Genomic DNA, 20,721 nt, shown 5'->3' with positions numbered 1-20,721 from the left:
ATCTAAGTACACTATGTCCAACGGATCCCCCTTGTCCACATGTTTGTTGACCCCTTCAAAGAACTCTAATAGATTAGTAAGACATGATTTCCCTTTATAGAAACCATGTTGACTATTGCTCAACAGTTTGTTTTTCTATGTGTCTGACAATTTTATTCTTAATTATTGTTTCAACTAATTTACCTGGTACTGATGTTAGACTTACTGGTCTGTAATTGCCAGGATCACCTCTAGAGACCTTTTTAAATAGATAATAGATCCCTAATGTTATATTTTTATTAAAGCATAAAAATTCTATCCATAGAGATTCTATGGAACATGTGGATTTGCTTAAGATTTTTACTTCATTTGATTCCACATTTTCTTTCACATATAGTGCCACTCCTCCCCCTGCACGATCTGTTCTGTCCTTCTAATATATTTTGTATCCCGGAATGATTGTTTCCCATTGATTGTCCTCAATCCACCAGGTTTCTGTGATGCCTATTATATCAATATCCTCCTTTATCACAAGGCACTCTAGTTCATCCATCTTATTATTTAGACTTCTAGCATTTGTGTACAAGCACTTTAAAAACTTGTCCCTGTTTATTTGTCTGCCCTTATCTGATGTGCCAGGTTCTTTTTTATGTGACTGTTTATCATCTGATCTGGCCCTTACATTATCCTCTTCCGTCCTCTGCTCCTGACTATAACCTGGAGATTCTCTATCATCAGACTCTCCCCTAAGAGAAGTCTCTGTCCGATCCACGTGCTCCTCTGCAGCGGTCGACTTTCCCCCATCTCCTAGTTTAAAAACTGCTCTACAACCTTTTTAATGTTTAGTGCCAGCAGCCTGGTTCCACTTTGGTTTAGGTGGAGCCCATTCTTCCTGTACAGGCTCCCCCCATCCCAAAAGTTTCCTCAGTTCCTAATGAACATGAACCCCTCCTCTCTACACCATCGTCTCATCCACGCATTGAGACTCTGAAGCTCTGCTTGCCTACCTGGCCCTGCGTGTGGAACTGGGAGCATTTCTGAAAATGCCACCCTAGAGGTCCTGGATTTCAGTCTCTTCCCTAGCAGCCTAAATTTGGCTTGCGGGACATCTCTGCTACCCTTCCTTATGTCATTGGTACCTACATGTACCACGACCACCGGCTCCTCCCCAGCATTACACATAAGTCTGTCTAGATGCCTCGAGAGATCCGCAACCTTCGCACCAGGCAGGCAAGTCACCATACGGTTCTCCCGGTCATCACAGACCCAGCTATCTACGTTTCTGATAATCGAATCTCCCATTACTAACATCCGCTTTTTCCTAGCAACTGCATTTCCCTCCCCCGGAGAGGTAACCTCAGTGCGAGAGGCAACCCCAGCACCATCTGGAAGGAGGGTCCTGATTACGGGAAGGTTTCCCTCCACTCCCATTGACTGCTCTGCTTCCCTGGGCCCTTCTTCCTCCTCAACAGCACAGGAGCTGTCTAAGCGGTGGTTGGACAATTCTACAGTGTCCCGGAAAGCATCATCGACATAACTCTCTGCCTCTCTTAGCTCCTCCAGTTCCACCACCCTGGCCTCCAAAGTCTGTACATGGTCTCTGAGGGCCAGGAGCTCCTTGCACCGACTGCACACATACGCCACCCGCCCACAGGGCAGGTAATCATACATGCTACACTCAGTGCAATAAACTGGATAGCCCCCACTCTGCTGCTGGGCTTTTGCCTGCATTGTCTCCTAGTTAATGAAAGTGTTGTTTAAAGCAAGAGGTTTTGAATGTAGTTTGGTTTATAGAGTTTAAGAGGACTAAAGGGTCACAGATAGAACCAACAAGGGACCCCCACTCCCTTCCCACTCCCCTTCCAAACTCCCTTGCAAAACTCCCTGTTAGCAGCCCCTGTTCCCAAAGCTCCCTGGTCGCTTGTGCGCGGCTTTATAAACCCCTGAGCTGTGTGAATGCCCCGCCCACTGATTAAGGCTCAGCCAATTACCAGAGGCTTCAAGCTTTCAAACCTTCCTTTGAAGCTCACAGCCTCCAACTGCCAGCCACAGCACACGGTCCTTCAAACAACCAACCAAACAAACAAGCAGACTGACAAACACAAGCTCAGCACACAGCAAGTGACCCGCAGACACAAACAAACACACACTACAGATAGTCACTTACTCCACAGATGCTGTATTTGCTCCTCCTTCACCTGGAGAACTCCCTTGCGAAACTCCCTGTTAGCAGCCCCTGGTCACAATCGATCTTTTAGTAAATAAAAAATCTGTTTTATATTTTGTTTACTTACTACAGGATGTTGTTTGAAATTGTGGAAGTAGAAAGAACTGACAGGGATTTGTAGGGGATCTTAATGCATGACAGTCTGTTAGCAAGAGTCAGACTAGCTGTTAGCCAGAGTTAGGCCAACTGTAACCCTAATGACGTGAGACTTGTAGAAGCGAGTGGGAAAGAACTGTGTGAGAAGTTGTTGCGACCTTGCATTGATAGTGAAATATGCAGACTGGCATCTTCTAGAAGTGAGAAAAATAAGATAGCAGGATGGTCTATGTATAAACAAAATGCAGCTGTTGCTTATTATTGTCTGCAACAAAGGTATAAATGCTGCTGTAATTGTTTACCTGTTGAGAGACCTGTCCGGGACTGGGGCGACCCTGTGTCCTAGGGCACTCCCTCCCTCCATTGTAATTACTGGAGAAATAATAAAGTATTTGATTTTGCTGCACCCAAACAAAAAGCGAGAACTGAGTTTTTCTCCGACAAAATGGAAGAGGAAGATCTGCTCAGGCTGATGTATTGTCCTCTCCACATTGAGGGAGGGGCAGACTGGGAAATAAACTGACACTGGTCAGGCTTTTGGCCAGGGCAAGATAGTACATATCTTGGGTCCCAGGCTGGGGAGCTGAGGGGAATTGGTTGGAGACTCTCTTTTGTTTTTCCATGGCTGGCTAGTGAAATCATTCATGTACCTGCAGCTGTGTGTGTCCCTGTCTGTGTATAGCTGTGTAAGTGCAAGACCTGAGAGGATTGCAGCTTGTCACAGCCTCACAGTGTGAGGGGGCCCAGACTGGTTTGCCAGAGGGCTCGGTGGTCCCCAGGTCCTGGTTGCACCTCAGGGAATTACTTCCCCCCTCCAGTGAACAGGCCCTGAAAGACTGGGAGTCCATTTCCCCGTTTTCATGTGGTCACTTACTGACAGAGAGACCGTGGTTATGGAAAGGAAGTCAGGACACTTGGGTTCGGTCAGCCCGTGTCTGTATTACCTTGGAAAAGTCATGTCTCCCCGTGCCTCAGTTTACTAATCATTGAAATGGGGATGGTTCATAGTGATTTTCTGTGCTAGGTGTTTTGAAGATCTATCAATGAAAGCTGCTACACAGTATGATGATAGTTACTGATGAGAAGTACTGATCTCTGATCCCTTACCGACAGCCCCATCTGATGCTGTATGCCCTTGTGTCTCCTCTTAGTCAACTTTCTCCAGGTGTCTCTGTCTACTATCTACCCATCTATCCTGAGAATTTACAGGACATCAGATCCTCCGGAAAGTTGGGCATTATCCCAATTTTTCTTGCTCATCAACTATAATTTTTAAATATATGTACACAAATGTACAGAACAGCCAATTCCTCTCTGACTCAGCACAGAGCCCAAGAGTTCTCATCTCCCATTGGGAAGGTTCCTTAATTACTGTTTACTGCTAAACCTGAATAATTAGCACAGACGCAGAGACATGCTTCTCTACAGCCTGTTACATTCAGAGACTCCCTTCTCCCCTGGAGGCTGAGCGAACCCCTCTGGGATTGCACAGAGCTATGTTATAAATGCTGCACATCCCTATGTTGTCTCTCAGTGTGGGATGCTGCTGCAGATGCTGGCTTGAGAGAGGTGTGCGTCATGGATACCTGAGGGGGATTTCCAGGGAGACACTTCCATCTCAGAATTCGCAGGTACCATCTCTTGCTGAGGAGCTCACCTGACTGACAAACCTCGTGCAACGTGGGTGTGGTGGCATAGAGAGTAAGTATGTGGTACTTTCTGCCCTGCACAACCATGACACATTCCAGGAGTCTTGCCATAGGTGATGAATTTGCTAAAGAATAACTGGCCAAAATCTTACTCTTTTCTGTGCATCCCTGCTCATCGCACATGATGGACTCCAGCCCCAACGTGGTGCATTTCAGTGGCACAGTGAATCCTTCAGGATGAAAGATTTTAATAGATGTGCAATATCAGGCTAAATTCTGATCCCATGGCATGTACTTTGCTCAGGCCCCAGTGAGGCAAAACTCCCCTCGGAGCAAGAACTGAGCACAGAAATCAGGAGCCAACTGTGTGTTAATGCACAGACACTGTCGCCCCGTCCTCTTGCATTTCAGGGCTCTGTCTGTTAATGGGGCAGAGGGACAGGGGCTGTTACCTGACTTTTATCTGCTGGAAAGCTTGGAGGTCATGTTTTCAAACCCCCGAATCATCCCTTTCTCCAGTTTTTCCAGATCATTTTGAATGTTTATCCAATTCTGAGAAAGCTTGCAACCCCTCCCAATTTAGTATCATCTGCAAACTTAATAAGTGTATTCTTTATGCCATTATCCAAACCGTTAATGAAGACATTGAAAAGAACCGGAGCCAGAACTGATCCCTGCGGAACCCCACTTCTTATGCCCTTTGAGCCTGACTGTGAGCCATTGATAACTACTTTCTGGGAGCGGTTATCCAGCCAGTTATGCACCCACCTTATAGTAGCTCTGTCTAGGTTGTACTTCTCTAGTTTCTTAATGAGAAGATCATGCGAGATTGTATTGAAAGCTGTACTAATGTCTACATATACCACATCTACTGCTTCCACACATCCACAGGGCTTGTTACCTTGTCAACGAAAGCTATCAGGTTGGTTTGATATGATTTGTTCTTGACAAATCCATCCATCACTTATCATCTTATTATCTTCTAGATGTTTGCAAATTGATTCCTTAATTATTTGCTCCATTATCTTACCTGGTACAGAAGTTAAACTGACTGGTCTGTAATCAGGGGCAGCTCTAGCTTTTTTGCCGCCCCAAGCACAGCAGGCAGGCAGCCTTTGGCAGCTTGCCTGCGGGAGGTCCCCGGTCCCGCGGATTCAGCGGCTTGCTTGCGGGAGGTGCACCGGTCCCGCGGCTTCAGTGTACCCACCGCTGAATTGCCGCTGAATCTGCAGGACCGGCGTATCTCCCGCAGGCAAGCTGCCGACTGCCACCCTCACAGGGACAGGGAGGCGCCCCCATTGGCTTCCCACCCCAGGCACACACTTGGAGCAGTGGTGCGTGGAGCCGCCTCTGTCTGTAATTGCCTGTGTTTCCCTTATTTCCCCCTTTATAGACAGGAACTATATTTGCTCTTTTCCAGTCTTCAGGAATCTCCCCTGACTCCCATCACTTTTCAAAGATAATCGCTAATGGCTCAGATCCCTCCTCAGTCAGTTCCTTCAGAGTATTCTAGGGTGCCTTTTGTCAGGCCCTGTTGACTTGACAACACCTAACTTGTCCAAGTGACCTTTTACTTTTTCTTTCTCTATTTTAGACTCGGAACCTATCCCATTTTCACTGTCATTCTCTAAACACCAACAACTTTCTTGGTGAAAACCGAAACAAAGAAGTCATTAAGCATCTCTACCATTTCCACATTTATTATTCTTGTTTCCCCCCCACTTCATTTACTAACAGACGTACCCTGTTCTTGGTCTTCTGCCTGCGTCTAATGTATTTGTAGAATATTTTCTTGTTACCCTTTATGTCTCTATCTAGTTTGATCTCGTTTTGTGCCTTGGCCTTTCTAATTTTGCCCCTGTATACATGTATTATTTGTTTATAGTCCTCCTTTGTATTGACCTTATTTACACTTTTTGTTGGATCCTTTTTTGTTTTTTAGATCATTCAAGATCTCCAGGTTAAGCCATTGTGGTTGCTTGCCAACTGCCTATCTTTCCTATGCAGGGGGATAGTGTGCTCTTGTTGATTTATGAATGTCTCTCTGAAAAACTGCCCGCTGTCTTCTATTGTGTTTCCCCTTAGACATGCTTCCCATGAGATCTTCCTTACTAACTCCCTGAGTTTGCTCGTCTGCCTTCTTGAAATCCATTGTCTTTATTTTGCTGTTCTCCCTCCTACCATTCCTTAGAATTGTGAACTCTATCATTTCATGATCACTTTCCCCCAAACTGCCTTCCACTTTCAAATTCTCAACCAGTTCCTCCTTATATGTCAAAATCAAGTCTAGAACAGCCTCTCTCCTAGTACCTTTCCCCAGCTCCTGGAACAAAAAATTCTCTCCAATACATTCCAAGAACGTGTTGGATAATCTGTGCTTTGATGTAGACAGCATGAGATGAATTCTTCCATCGACCCAGCTACCACCTCTTGGGGATTACCTGTGCTGAGGGGAGAACCCTTCCATCTGTGTAAGTAGTGTCTATATTGAAGTGCTATGTCATCACGGCTGTAGCATTTTTAGTGTAAACAACCCTTCAAGCAGATCTTCCAAAAAAATGTCCAGTCTGGATCTGCCAACATGGGGAATTGGAGAATCCAGCAAGTCCCTTCACAGTGTGTCCCAATGGTTAATCAACCTCAGTGCTAAATATTTGGCCCTAATTTTGAGCTGGAATTTGCCTGGCTTCCACTTCCAGCCCTTCGTTTTCACTCAGCCTTGGTCTGGTAGATTACAGAGCCCATTACTACCAGTGATTTTCTTCCTATGAAAGTCTCCTCTTGATCATCTTTTTGATAAGTTGAACAGATATACACATTAAAGTCTAATGATCCGGCCTTTTCTCTATCCTCAAATCATTTTTGTGGCTCACTTTTGCACTCTCTCCAAGCACATCTTTTTTCCAATCTGGACCCCAGAATTGGATTCAGTTTGTTTCACCAATCCCATGTGAAGTTGTCAAATCCTTCCCCTGCTCCAGCTCACCAACTCAATATTTACCCCTACTAAATCAAATGCCTCTGAGAAATCAAGGTTCATTGTATTAGCATTTTCCCCTTGATCAACCAATGTGTACTCTCATAAAAGGATGAAATCAGGTTTATTTGACAAGATCTGTTTTGCATAAACTCTGTTGGTGACTGGCATTTACATATCTAGACCTTTTTTTTTTTTACTAATCCCATACCAGCTTTTCCATTGTTTCATAACCTAGTCAATTCTTTTATAAGAAAAAGCTTTACCTTTATTTTTAATACTTTACATTTAACACAGGAATTGACATAAAACTTTTCCAGGATTTATCTTGATGTTAATGTATTTAATAAATTCCTTTTTGTGATTCATAGCCCTGCCAAACATGCAGGTTTCCCTGATATCTTAACATCCCTTATGAATTTTCTTAACTTGCAATTTCTGTTCTTGGCTATCCATTTCCCCTTTTTCCTCTTTGTTATATATTGCTTCCCCCCACCACCCTCCCCTTACTGCCTTCACTTTGCCACTGATCTGGATTTTTACCCAAAGGTGTTCACTTTGTTGACTGTGGAATCATAAGTTTTCCACTATCTAATAAACTGTTATCAAAGAATTACCAATATGCATTCATATTTTTCTGTTTACATTTTTACTCCCAATCAGTTTTGCTGATAATTTTCCTCAGATTTGGGGAATTAGTCTTCTTGGAGCACTAAGTGTCTATCGATAGTATTGGTTGGGAGCTGTCCATTTGAAAGTAAATTAGTTTAATTTTTTTCTCTCTCCTATATCATATGCTCTCTTCTTTGTCTCTCGTGCAAACTAAAGAGTCCCCGACTTTTCTATCTGTTTGCATATATCAGTCTCCCCCATTCTCAAATTCTGTCTTGGAAATCCCTTTTACATATGCTTTATCCATAATGAAGACTGGGTGACCAAAACTGAACACATTCCTGAACATGTTATTCTCCATCCCATATCTTAGGGATCTGAACATTGTTTTGTTTTGTCCACTGCTGCGAATGAGCAGGTGTTTCTCTTGAGCTGCTAACAATGGGGCCCAGGTCTTTCCCCTGAGGTATGTTCTAGTTGGGATGTTTCTCCCAGCACATGTCATCCCAAAAGTTTGTTTTTTTCCCCTCTCTGATTTCGAGCAACTGGATGAATGGGGAACTCCCTTCAGTATGGACTCCCTAGCCTGGCTCTCATTGCATTAAAGAACAATGATGGATAACCAATATCCACACTTGTGTTTCCTGCTGGTGCCTCTTAAGGTTCCCCCACCACAAAGTGTAGGAATTATTAACGCAGGGAGCTCTGAATAATGAAAATGTCATTTTTCAGTGTGCGTAGAGTGATCAATCTGCTTCTCCCATGACAACAGCCACCATCATTGCATGCAGTGTCTCATATTAATGTTGTCTCTCCATTTAGGGCATTTCTACTGCGACCATCACCCAAGACCCTGGGAACTCAAAGAAAGTCAGGGGAGCATACGCTAAATGCAGAAGACACCCTTATGCCTCAGAGTTGGACACTTTCTCCCCTACACCATGTCAGATTCGAACACAACCGACTTCACCAACCCCTCCATCTTCATTCTACTTGGTATTCCTGGCCTAGAGGCAGCCCATATCTGGATCTCCATTCCCTTCTGTGCTATGTACACCATAGCCGTGCTGGGGAACTTCACCATCCTGTTCATCATTAATAGGGATCCGAGCCTTCATGGGCCCATGTTCTATTTCCTCTGCATGCTGGCTGTCACCGACCTGGTCACGTCCACATCCACCCTACCCAAAATGCTGAGCATTTTCTGGTTCAATTCCAGGGAGATCAATTTCAGTGCCTGCCTCACCCAGATGTATTTCATTCACTGCTTCTCAGCGATGGAGTCTGGAATCCTCGTGGCCATGGCTTTTGATCGCTATGTGGCCATCTGCCATCCCCTGAGACATTCCACCATCCTGACAAACTCTGTTGTGGCCAAGATAGGCCTGGCGGTGGTTCTGCGTAGTGGCATACTCGCATTACCCTATCCCTTCCTGGCGAGGCAGTGGCCATATTGCAGAACCAACATCATCCCCCACTTTTGTTGTGGGCATATAGCTGTGGTGAAGCTGGCCTGCGCCGACATCAGCATCAGTAGTTACTATGGGTTGTTTAATCTTCTCTCTGTGATCGGAATGGATGTGTTTATTATCATTATGTCTTATACTCTGATCCTCCGGGCTATCTTCCAACTCCCCACAAAGGATGCCCGGCTCAAGACTTTTGGGACCTGCATCTCTCATCTTTGTGCCATCTTTGCTTTATACATCCCAGATTTTTTTAACTCTTTCACGCAGCGGTTTGGCCAAAATATACCAGTGCATTTCCGCATTCTCTTTGCCAGTGTGTACCTGCTGGTGCCCCCTGTGCTGCACCCCATCATTTATGGGGTAAGGACCAAACAGATCCGGGGCAGGCTGATCCAGCTCTTTTTTTTATAAGGAAACCTAAATGTTTTCTGCTTGTGCTGTGGCTCTCAGATTGAGCTCCGTGCAGAGTTGGCTGGTGCATGATGCTGGGGCCTCTTCTCTGAATCACTTACTGGACAGTCAAAGTGAGATTAAACCCTGTCCTGTCCTAACTGTCCTGTGTCAATGTGATGAACTGGGGAGTCAGATTATGTACACTACACTGGGTTGTGACCTTTCTAATTGCTGTTAGCTGAATGCCTGAAATTACAATCTTGCCCCATCTCTTCTGTCAAGCCTCATCCCTGCTGTGTGTCTTCTCCCCAATGCCCTGCTCTTGTCACTGACTCTGTATATATAGAGAGACCCCATCAGTACTCCTGGGATCTATCTCAGCTCTGAGAGGGGGGTGGAGTATAGTGGGTGACAGCAGGAGGCAGAAACATCTGGGGTCTAACTAAGAAGATCAGAATGGCCATTCTGGCTAAAACCAGTGGTTCATGTAGCCCAGTAGCCTGTCTTCTATCAGTGCCCAGGGGCAGGTGCTTCAGAGGGAATGAACAGAACATGGCAATCAGCCTGTGATTCATGTGGAGCAGCTCAGCAGTAGGAGGCAGAAGCCCTGAGTCTGGGCTGTCTCAGATTTATCTGACAGGAGTTCAAGCCTCCAGCCCCAGTAGGCACTGCTGAGGGAGCGGAAGAGCCCAGGCTGCCTGCCTGGGTGGAACGGCAGAAGAAAACCTCAGTTCAGGCTGCCCTGAGCCCTTGCTGCAGAGACAGGAGCTGCAGAGGGAGAGAGAATCCCTACTCATTTGTGTCCTCTCCTCCTTCCATACTGCTCCCACCCAGGGGTTGTCTCCTTTCCCCTGTCCTTAGATGAACCTTATGTGGTGGGGTTTTTGCCTCCCCTCCTTCACCATTTAGGGGCTGATCTCTTCCTTCCATCTCCCTTTCCCTTTCTGGAGACAGAGACGTGTTGTGCAGTGCCACCAGTAGAGTCACTGCAATGGTGGTCTTCTCCCTCTTTGCCCAGAGGATCATCATAGGTCCACGACACCGTCCCCCACTGTGCTGCGGGATGAGCTTCACTGTTTTCTGGTGGACACCTGCGATTTGAAGAGTAAGGTGAAGGTCTCTCTCCAGCGTTGGGGAGACTTCTACCTTGTCCTCTTGGCCATGAGGGCTGTTTTGGAGGAGTGGAGGGGACCAGGAGGTAAGGACATCCTGGTCTACCGGTGGGCTCGCAACTTCTGTGACAAGCCTTTCTGGTTGGTCAGTGATTGTTGTAAGGCTGGATGGAGATTCCATGCTTACGAGGATCCTCCTCGGCCCTCAATGTTATGAAGGTTGAAGAAGCCGAAACCCTTTTCCTTACTATGGCTGCCTGCAAGCCGAATTCTGTTGCCCAGCTGAGCATATGTGATGTCTCACACCAAACAATCAAGCACCCAATATAAGAGTCAAAATGCGACCTTGTAGCAAAAGCAATGTGCTATGTAACGTGAATCACTTGATTCAGTGTGAAATAGTCTTCCCTTTGTTCTCTAAAATGTATCTTTTTAAATACTACTCTCCCTTTCTTTCATCCCGCAGCTGTAAATGTTTCTACCTTCCCCCTATCATCTCCGTCCCAGAGGCTAGTGCAGATTAGAAGGCAAAAAAAAACGCACTCGCGACGAGATGTTCTCAGAGCTCATGCAGTCCTCCCACACTGAAAGAGCTCAGCAGAACACGGGGAGGCAAACAGTGGCCGAGTCCAGGACAGCGTTAGAAGAACGTGATGAGAGGAGGGAGAAGCACGCTGAGAGGAGGCGGGATGCAATGCTGAAGCTAATGGGGGAGAAAACGGACTGCTCAGGCATCTGGTAGAGCTGCAGGAAAGGCAGCAGGAGCACAGACCACCGCTGCACCCCCTGTGTAACCTCCTGACCTCCTCCCCAAGTTCCATATCCTCCTCACCCAGATGCCCAAGAAAGCAGGGGGAGCAGAGTCTATGGGCACCCAGCCACTGCACCTCAGAGGACTGCCCAAGCAACAGAAGGCTGGCATTCAATACATTTTGAACTGTAGTGTGGCCTTGTCCTTCCCTCCTCCCCTCATCCACCACCACACCCGGTGCTTCCCTGCTCTCCCACCCCTCCCGGGCTACCTTGTGAGTTTTCCTCTGATTTGTGTGATGAATTAATAAAGAATGCATAATTTGGAAACAATGACTTTATTGCCTCTGAAAGTGGTGATCGAAGGGAGGAGATCAGCTGGTTTACAGGGAAGTAGAGTCAACCAAGGGGGTGGGTTTTCATCAAGAAGAAACAAAGAGAACTGTCACACCGTAGCCTGACCAGTCATGAAACTGTTTTCCAAAGCTTCTCTGATGCACAGCACACCCTGCTATGCTTTTCTAACCACCCTGGTGTCTGGCTGCGCGTAATCCACCACCAGGAAATTTACTCAACCTCCCACCCTGCCATAGACATCTCCCCCTTACTCTCACAGATATTGTGGAGCACACAGCAAGCAACAATAACAATGGGAATATTGGTTTTGCTGAGGTCTAACCTAGTCATTAAACTGCACTAGCGAGATTTTAAACATCTAAAGGCACATTCTACCACCATTCCGCACTTGCTCAGCCTGTGGTTGAACAGCTCCTTGCAACTCTCCAGGGTGCCTGTGTATGGCTTCATGAGCCAGGGAGTTAAAGGGTAGGCTGGGTCCCCAAGGACAACTATAGGCATTTCAACATCCCAACATTTATTTTCAGTCTGGGAAGTTAGTTCCTTCCGGCAGCTGTTAAAACAGACCGGAGTTCCTGAAGATGTGAGCGTCATGCACCTTTCCTGGCCACCCCACGTTGATGTTGGTGAAATGTCCCTTGTGATCCACCAGTGCTTGCAGGACCATTGAAAAGTACCCCTTGCGGTTTACTTACTGGCTCCCACGGGTACTGCCTCTGGCCTTCTACTCAGATGAACCAGAGGAACCCCTACGGATCCAGGTGCCAACCAACGGGAGAGTTACATGTGGCCTGGAGCAGCAAACCCTGTGGCCAGAGATACAGTTAGAAGTTCCCCCGCTCTAGGCAAATGAGTCTGCAATTTTCGACCATCCAGCCGAGCTAGAATGCCCAACCCTCTTTCTGCTCGGCCCTGAGTACAGGTGTGAGCCAGAGATTTTTTGCTACCCACCCTGTCTGAGGATTTGGGAATAATAATTATTCCTTTGCTGCTCAGCCTGGGTACAGGCCCGAGCCATAGACCCTTTACCACCCACCCTGACTGAGGGCCAGTGACTCATAACTGACTGTTTGCCGCTCCCATGGAGGCTTTTTTCCATCTTCACAATGAACAGGATGGTGAAGTTCCCCAACACGGCTATGGCGTACATGGTGCAGAAGGGGATGGAGATCAGGATATGGGCAGCCTCTAGGCCAGGAATTCCAAGAAGGATGACGATGGAGGGGTTGGTGAAGTCGGTTCTGTTAGAATCTGACATGGCATAGGGGAGAAAGTGTCCAACTCTGAGGCATAAGGGTGTCTTCTGCATTTAGCGTATGCTCCCCTGACTTCCTGTGTGTTCCCAGGATCTCAGGTGATGGTCGCACTAGAAATGCCTGCATGGACAGACAACATTAATATGAGACTGTCCTATTTGTTCACATCCTTTCTGTAGTGTGGAGGCTGAGAACTGGACACAATACTACAGATGTGGCCTCACCAGTGCAGTTAGAGGGGAATAATTCCCTCGATCTGCTGGCAGTGTTCCAACTGATGCAGCTTAATATGCCGGTAGCCTTCTCAGTAACAAGGGCACACTGCTGACTCCTATCCAGCTTCTCATCCACTCTAATCCCCAAGTCCTTTTCTGCAGAAATACTGCTTAGCCACGCTGTCCCCAGCCTGTAGCCATGCATGGGAGTCTTCCATCCTAATTTCTGAACTCTGCACTTGTCCTTGTTGAACCTCATCAGATTTCTTCTGGCCCAATCCTCCAATTTCTCTAGGTCACTCTGTACCATATCTCTACCCCCCACATATCTACCTCTCCCCCCAGCTTTAAGAGAGGATGTAGATCTGATTGAATAAATTGTTGTCTGTGAAAATGATAATGACTCTCCTGACAGAGGGGAGGAGGAAATTCCCTGGGCTGGTAAGACACAGAAAGGGGCCATATAAGGGCTGCTGGGAGAAGGCACAACACTTTGCCCAGAGAGCACAGATCACCATCACAACCCTCTAGTTAACGTGTTTGGAGTGGGGATCACAGGGAAAGTCCAAGAGGGGTGAACTTTTTCCATGGGCATAATCTGGCTTGGAAGGTAGGTTCAGTGAGGGCTGGACAACATGCAAAGTGCTCTTACATAGTGAAATGATCAGACCCTTGAATACCAAGTTCTCAGTGATGACCTTGAACTGAGATCCCCACAGAAGGGGTAAGGAAAGCCAGTAACTAACCAGATGTTAAGGTTTAGGAAGTAGTTGAAAGCCAAAATGTAATTTCAACAAACCACACTGTGGTGTAATAAATATACCTGGGAACGCCTAGCTGTAATAAAAGATTTGATGTTATTGGTAAATATCACGATGGAAAGTTCGTGGCTAATGATAAAGCTTATGACAAAAAAATTTAGTACTGATGGTAAACCTATGAAAATGTGAAGCAGGAATGATTTGGGGGGAAAGCTTTTGGCCATAGTAGAAGTAATCAAGAAGACGCCGTACATGGCTATTGCTTCCCAGAGAACACCTGTTCACAGGCTCGAAGCTTGTCACAGGAGGGAAATGAAATATACCTGGTCTGCTGTCTGAGGGGGAAACTGAGGCACAACACCTCATGGCATTGATGATCCATCCATTGAGTTACCACTAGTTGGAAAAGCACAATGGCTGACAATGCTGCACTGAAAGCACACTAGCTGACTTTTGAGATCATTAGGCTGATCTACAAAGCGTTGAAAGGTACACAGAACTTTGCAAGAACATTTGTGGATAACACGACAATGTTTGGGAGTTTTGTATGGTCAAAAAGTAAAGAGAGCCTTGAGCACACTGCTTCTGCATCAGCCAGTGACTGACAGTCCTGCAGTGAACTAAGAGGAGAAGTGTGACATGCTGTGCCCCAAAGCAACACCCTGGCACCCCCATATTTACTTGGTGATATGATTATTGTGTGATTTTTATAAAGTATATACAATATGTGATGTATTTGTATACATCTATCATTTTTGTACCTAACATTCTGAAAGCATGGAAGGGCATGTGACCAGCCCCTGTGACTCTGGACTCCATCTTGTGTTTTTAGTTTTCCACTGACTGTGCTGGGGGCTTTTGCTTGGAAAAATGAAGCTCCCTCTACATGGCAGAAACTATAAAATGTGGAAGCGACAACATCACTTGGCCTCATTCTCCCCAGTACTCAACACCAAAGACGTTAGAACCTGGGACTGAACTGGGGCTGTGGTCCCAGGCTGAAGGGATTTTGGGCCTGTGCATGGACGATTGTTGGATTGTTTGTACCATCAGGGTGACACCCTGCTTGATTCAAAGCCTGTCTAGTGTATAGAACTTAGATTGTGATGTTGTTTATTTCCCAGATTTCAACTTTGTTCTTTACACTATTATTTATAATCAGTTCAACAATCGATCTTTCTGTAATTAATGAATCTGGTTTATATTGTTTTCCTTAATACAGGATGTTGTAACACAAAAGGGAAATCTGCTCAGGCTGATGTATTGTCCTCTCCACACTGAGGGAGGGGCAGACTGGGAAATAAACTGATACCGGTCAGGCTTTTGCCAAGGGCAAGACGGTACAGCTCTTGGGTCATAGGCTGGGGTGCTGAGGGGAACTGGCTGGAGCCTCTCTATTGTTTTTTCCTGGATGGCTAGTGAAATCATTCATGTACCTGCCGCTGGGTGTGTCCCTGTCTGTGTATAGCTGTGTAAGTGCAAGACCTGAGAGGATTGCAGCTTGTCACAGCCTCGCAGTGTGAGAGGGGGCTCAGATTGGCATGTCAGAGGGCTCGGCGGTCCCCAGGGAATTCCTTCCTCTGCCCCAGTGAACAGGTCCTGCAAGACTGGGAGTCCATTTCCCTGTTGTCATGTGGTCACTTACTGACAGAGAGACCGTGGGTATGGAAGGGAAGTCAGGACACTTGGGTTCTGTCAGTCCGTGTCTGTGTGACCTTGGACAAGTCATGTCTCCCCGTGCCTCAGTTTACTGCTCAGTGAAATGGGGAATGATCATAGTGACTTTTCTTTGCTAGGTGTTTTGAAGATACATCAATGAAAGCCGCTACACAGTATAAGGATAGTTACTGATGAAATGTACTGATCTCTGATCCCTTAGTGAAAGCCCCATGTGTTTGCTGTAAGTGCTTGTGTCTCTTCTTAGTCAACTTTCTCCAGGTTTCTCTGTCTACTATCTACCCATCTATCCTGAGAATTTACAGGATATCAGATTCTCTGGAGAATTAGGCATTATCCCTAATTTTCTTTCTCATCAGCTATAATTTTTAAATACAGACACACAAACGTATAGAGCAGGCAACACCTCTCTGACTCAGCGCAAAACCCATGAGTTTTCATCTCCCTTTGGGAAGGTTCCTTAATTATTGTTTACTCCTAAAGATGGATAATTACCATGGAAGCGGAGAGTTGCTTGTCTACAGCCTGTTTACACTCAGATCCTTCCTTCTTCTCTAGGGGCTGAGCAAACCCCACTGGGATTACACAGAGCTATATTATAAACTCTGTGCACCGTTTTTTCAGCTCTCGGCGTGGGATGGTGCTGCAGATGCTGGTTTAAGAGAGGTGTGGGTCATGGCTACCTGAGGGTGATTCCTAAGGAGGACACTTCCGTCTCAGAATTCACAGGTACCCATCTCTTGCTGAGAAGCTCACCTGATCGGCAAACCCTGTGAAACGTGGGTGTGGTGGGATAGAGAGTAGGTTTGTGTCCTTTCCACTCTGCACAACCACGGAACATCCCAGTGCCATTGCCATAAATGATGAGTTTGCTAAAGAATCACTGGCCAAAATCTCACTCTTTTCTGAGCACCCCTGGTCATCCTGCCTTCTGGATTCCAGCACGAAGGTGTGCATTTCAGTGGCACAGTGAATCCTTCAGGATGAAAGATGTTAGTAGATGTGCAATACAAGCCAAATTCTGAAACCACGGCCCGTATTTGCTCAGGCCCCAGAGAGGCAAAACTCCCCTTGGAGCAAGAACTGAGTACAGATGTCAGGAGCCAACTGTGTGTTAATGCACAGACACTGTCACCCCCTCCTCTTGCATTTCAGGGCTCTCTCTGTTGATGGGGCAGAGGAACAGAGGCTGTTACCTGCCTTTTATCTGCTGCAAAGCTTAGAGGTGCTAGGGCTCCTCACTAGAACAATAATGAGAATTTTTCTACATGGGTAACACATACTTTCTCCTAGCTTCATTCAAGAACTCAGCTGAATTGTTATGCCTGAAACTTTCAAATAAAACAATTCTGCTCCATGCAGACACTCAGTATAGGAAAGTTCAGTCCAAATACCAACAATTTGGTAAATTTATAAGCAACTGAACATGACTTCTTCTAATGGAAGGTGTCAGACAGCCTTAACCACAGGTGATGCCAAAAGCACCGTCTTTAATAGACAAACATTTGTGAATCCCATTCTTCTATGCTCTTTGCTCCACTAACGATGGAAGAAAGGAGTTCTACAGGCCAAATAGGAATTATGATAGCAATTACCTTTTCTCAATGTTATACGTTCAGACTTTCAATTTAACTAAATGTTCCCTTGTTCATGTTATGAGACACATTAAATATAAATGCCTGATCTACTTTCTTTATCAATAGATCCATAGGGTTTAATGTCAGAAGGGACCATTTGATCATCCAGTCTGATCTCCTTTAAAACACAGACCCATTAAATATCACTCAATTACCTCTGAATTGAGCCAAAAGATGTGTGTGTGTGACTAAGGCCGGGTCTACATTAGGATTTTACATCATACAGTGATAGAGCCATAGAGTTATAAGGGAACGCAAAGAACAGCTAGTCTATCCCTGACAAGATACAGGATTTCTTTTGTCTTAGTCATCTAAGACTGGTGGCTAATCACACGACTTTGGAAAACCTCCGCAGAAGGAGCTTCCATGACTTCCCTGGGAGTCTGTTCCATTGGCCTCCTGTAGTTAAAGTTAGGAAGATTTTTCTGAAATTTAATTTAAATCTGCTATACTGGAATTTCAACCCATTGCCTCTTGTCGTGCTCTTCTGTGGTAATACAGAATAACTTTCCTCCACCTTTTTATGGCAGCCTTTCAAGTGTTTGAAGACCACTATCCTGTCCCCCAGTAATCTCCTCTTTTCCAAGTAAACATCCTGGTTTCTTAGGTTTGCTCATACAGTTTGCATTCCATCCCTTGCAAAACATTTGTTACTTGTCTATGGATCCTTTCCAGATTCTCTACATTCTTTCTTTACCTTGGTGAGCAAAATTTGACACATTTCTTCAACTGAGACCTAGCCCACACCTAGTAGAGGAATGCTATCTTGTACCATGACTTGCATGTTATAATTCTGCTAGTATAACAAAACATAGTATTTGTCTTTTTTGAAACATTTTTCCTAATGTCCAACCTAAACCACCCTTGCTGCAATTTAAGTCCATTGCTTCTCGTCTTCTCTTTAGAGGCTAAGGAGAACACTTTTTCTCCCTTCTTGTAACAAGCTTTTAGGTATTTGAGAACCGTTATACTTTCCCCCCTCAGTCTTCTCGTATTCAGACTAAACACACCTAGATCTTCCAGTCTTCCCTCATAGGTTGTGTTTTCAAGACCCTTAGTCATGTTTTTCTCCAGTTTTTACAGTTCAGTTTGAATGTTTATCTGATTCTCTAAAGACTTGCAACCCCTCCCAACTTAGTATCATCTACAAAATTAACAAGTTTACACTCCATACCATGATCTAAATTGTTGATGATGACATTGAAAAGAACCGGAACAAAAACTGATCCCTGAGGCACCCCACTTGTTATGCCTTTCCAGCATCACTGTGAATCATTGATAACTAGTCTCTGAGAGCGTTTTTTCAACTAGTTATGCACACACCTTTCAGTAGCTCCATCTAGGTTGTATTTCCCTAGTTTGTTAATGAGAAGATCATGCAAGACTGTATCAAAAGCTGTACTAATGTCTACATATACCACATCTGCTGCTTCCTCACATCCACAGGGCATGTTACCCTGTCAAAGAAAGCTATCAGGTTGGTTTGACACGATTTGTTCTTAATGAATCCATGCTGACTATTATTTATTACCTTATTGTCTTTTAGATGTTTGCAAATTGATTCCTTAATTATTTGCTTCATTATCTTACCTGGTACAGAAGTTAAGCTGACTGGTCTGTAATAGCCTGGGTTTCCTTTATTTCCCTCTTTATAGACAGGCACTTCTGGTATCTCCCCCGTCTTACATGACTTTTCAAAGACGATAGCTAATGGCTCAGATCCCTCCTCACTCAGTTCCTTCAGAGTATTCTAGGATGCATTTCGTCAGGCCCTGTTGACCTGAAGACATCTAACTTGTCCAAGTGACTTTTAACTTGTTCTTTCCCTATTTTAGTAGATGAATCTACCCCAGTTTCACTGGCATTCTCTATTTCAGGTGTCCAGACATGACCAGCCATCTTGGTGGAAACCGAAACAAACAATGGTTAATCCCCCTCACTGCTAAATATTTGGCCCTAATTTCGAGCTGGAATTTGCCTGGCTTCAGCTTTCAGCCCTTCTGTCTTGCTCAGCCTTTCTCTAGTAGATTACAGAGCATGTTATTACCCATGATTTTCTCCAAATTAAAGAATCTGCTTGATGATCTTTTTGATAAGTTAAAGAGATATACGCATTCAAATCCAATGAGCCACTTTTTTCTCTATCCTCAAATCATTTTTCTGGGTCTTCTCTGCACCTTCTCCAAGGTTTTGACATCTTTTTTCAAATGTGGACCCCAGTACTGGATGCATTGTGTTTCATCAATGCCATGTGCAGAGGTAAAATCCTTTCCCTGCTCCAACTCACCTACTCAATATTTTCCACTACTTATTCAAAGGCCTCTGAGAAATCAAGTATCAGAGGGGTAGCCGTGTTAGTCTGGATCTGTAAAAGCAACAAAGAATCCTGTTGCACCTTATAGACTAACAGACGTTTTGCAGCATGAGCTTTCGTGGGTGAATACCCACTTCTTCAGATGCAAGAGAAGTGGGTATTCACCCACGAAAGCTCATGCTGCAAAACGTCTGTTAGTCTATAAGGTGCCACAGGATTCTTTGTTGTTTTTGAGAAATCAAGGTTTGTTGCATCAGTGTTGTTCGATTGATCCACCAAATGTGTACTCTCATAAAAGGATGAAATCAGGTTTATTTGACAAGATCTGTTTAAGTTACATCCCGTTGGTGACTGGCATTAATTACATTTCTAGACTTTTTTTTAACTAATCACATACCAGCTTTTCCATTGTTTCTTAACCTTGTCAACTCTTTTATAAAAAAAACCCAACACTTTCCTTTTATTTTTTAATACTTTATAAATAACATATATTGGAATTGACATAAATCTTTTTTAGGATTTCATTTGTTCTTAATATAATTAATAACCTCCTTTTTGTGATCCATAGCCCTGACACACATGGACTTTTCCCAGATGTCTTAACTTTCTTTATCAATTTTCCTAACTTCCGATTTCTACTGCTGGCCAGCTATTTCCCCTTTTCCTCTTTGTTACATATTGCTTCCCTCCCTCTAATTGCTGCCTTCACTTTACCACTGAACTGAGTTTTTACCCAAAGTTGTTCACTTTGCTGACTCTGGATTTGTGAGTTTTCTGATATCTAATAAAATGTTATCAAAGAATTACCAATATTCATTCATATTTTTCTGTCTCAATTTTTCCTCCCATTCAGTTTTGCTGACAATTTTCCTTAGCTTTAGGGAATTAGTCCTCTTGGAGCACTAAGTGACTATAGATAGTACTGGTTGGGAACTGTCCATTTGAATGTAAATTGGTTTCATTTTTTATTTTCCTCTCCTATATCATATGTCCTCATCTTTGTCTCTTGTGAAAAATAAAGAGTCCCAGACTTTGCTGTCCATAATAGAGACTGGGTGACCAAACTGAACAAATATCTCGAATGTGTTATGCTACATCCCATATCTTAGTGATCTGAACATTGTTTTCTTTTGTCCACTACTGTGAATGAGCAGGTGATTCTCTTGAGCTGCTACCAATGGTGCCCAGGTCCTTCCCCTAAGGTATGTTGTAGTTGGGATGTTTCTCTCGGCAAGTCATC

The 20,721-nt window shown here is 44.8% G+C and overlaps 1 protein-coding gene across 1 annotated transcript; it reads left to right on the top strand.

The window, feature by feature from the left end:
• The first annotated feature begins 8,481 nt into the window (after positions 1-8,481).
• LOC120394213 (olfactory receptor 52R1-like) lies at positions 8,482-9,420 on the top strand. Its single transcript, XM_039518445.1, has one exon. The coding sequence runs from the start codon at positions 8,482-8,484 to the stop codon at positions 9,418-9,420; it is 939 nt and encodes a 312-aa protein (XP_039374379.1).
• The last annotated feature ends 11,301 nt before the right edge of the window (positions 9,421-20,721 follow it).

This window comes from Mauremys reevesii, unplaced genomic scaffold, assembly GCF_016161935.1.
Source record: "Mauremys reevesii isolate NIE-2019 unplaced genomic scaffold, ASM1616193v1 Contig42, whole genome shotgun sequence".
NCBI lineage: Eukaryota > Metazoa > Chordata > Testudines > Geoemydidae > Mauremys > Mauremys reevesii.
This window is presented reverse-complemented; position numbering and strand designations above follow the sequence as displayed.

Coding starts and splice junctions, on each gene's coding strand:
- LOC120394213 (XM_039518445.1), top strand. CDS start 8,482: ATGTCAGATTCGAACACAACCGACTTCACCAACCCCTCCATCTTCATT.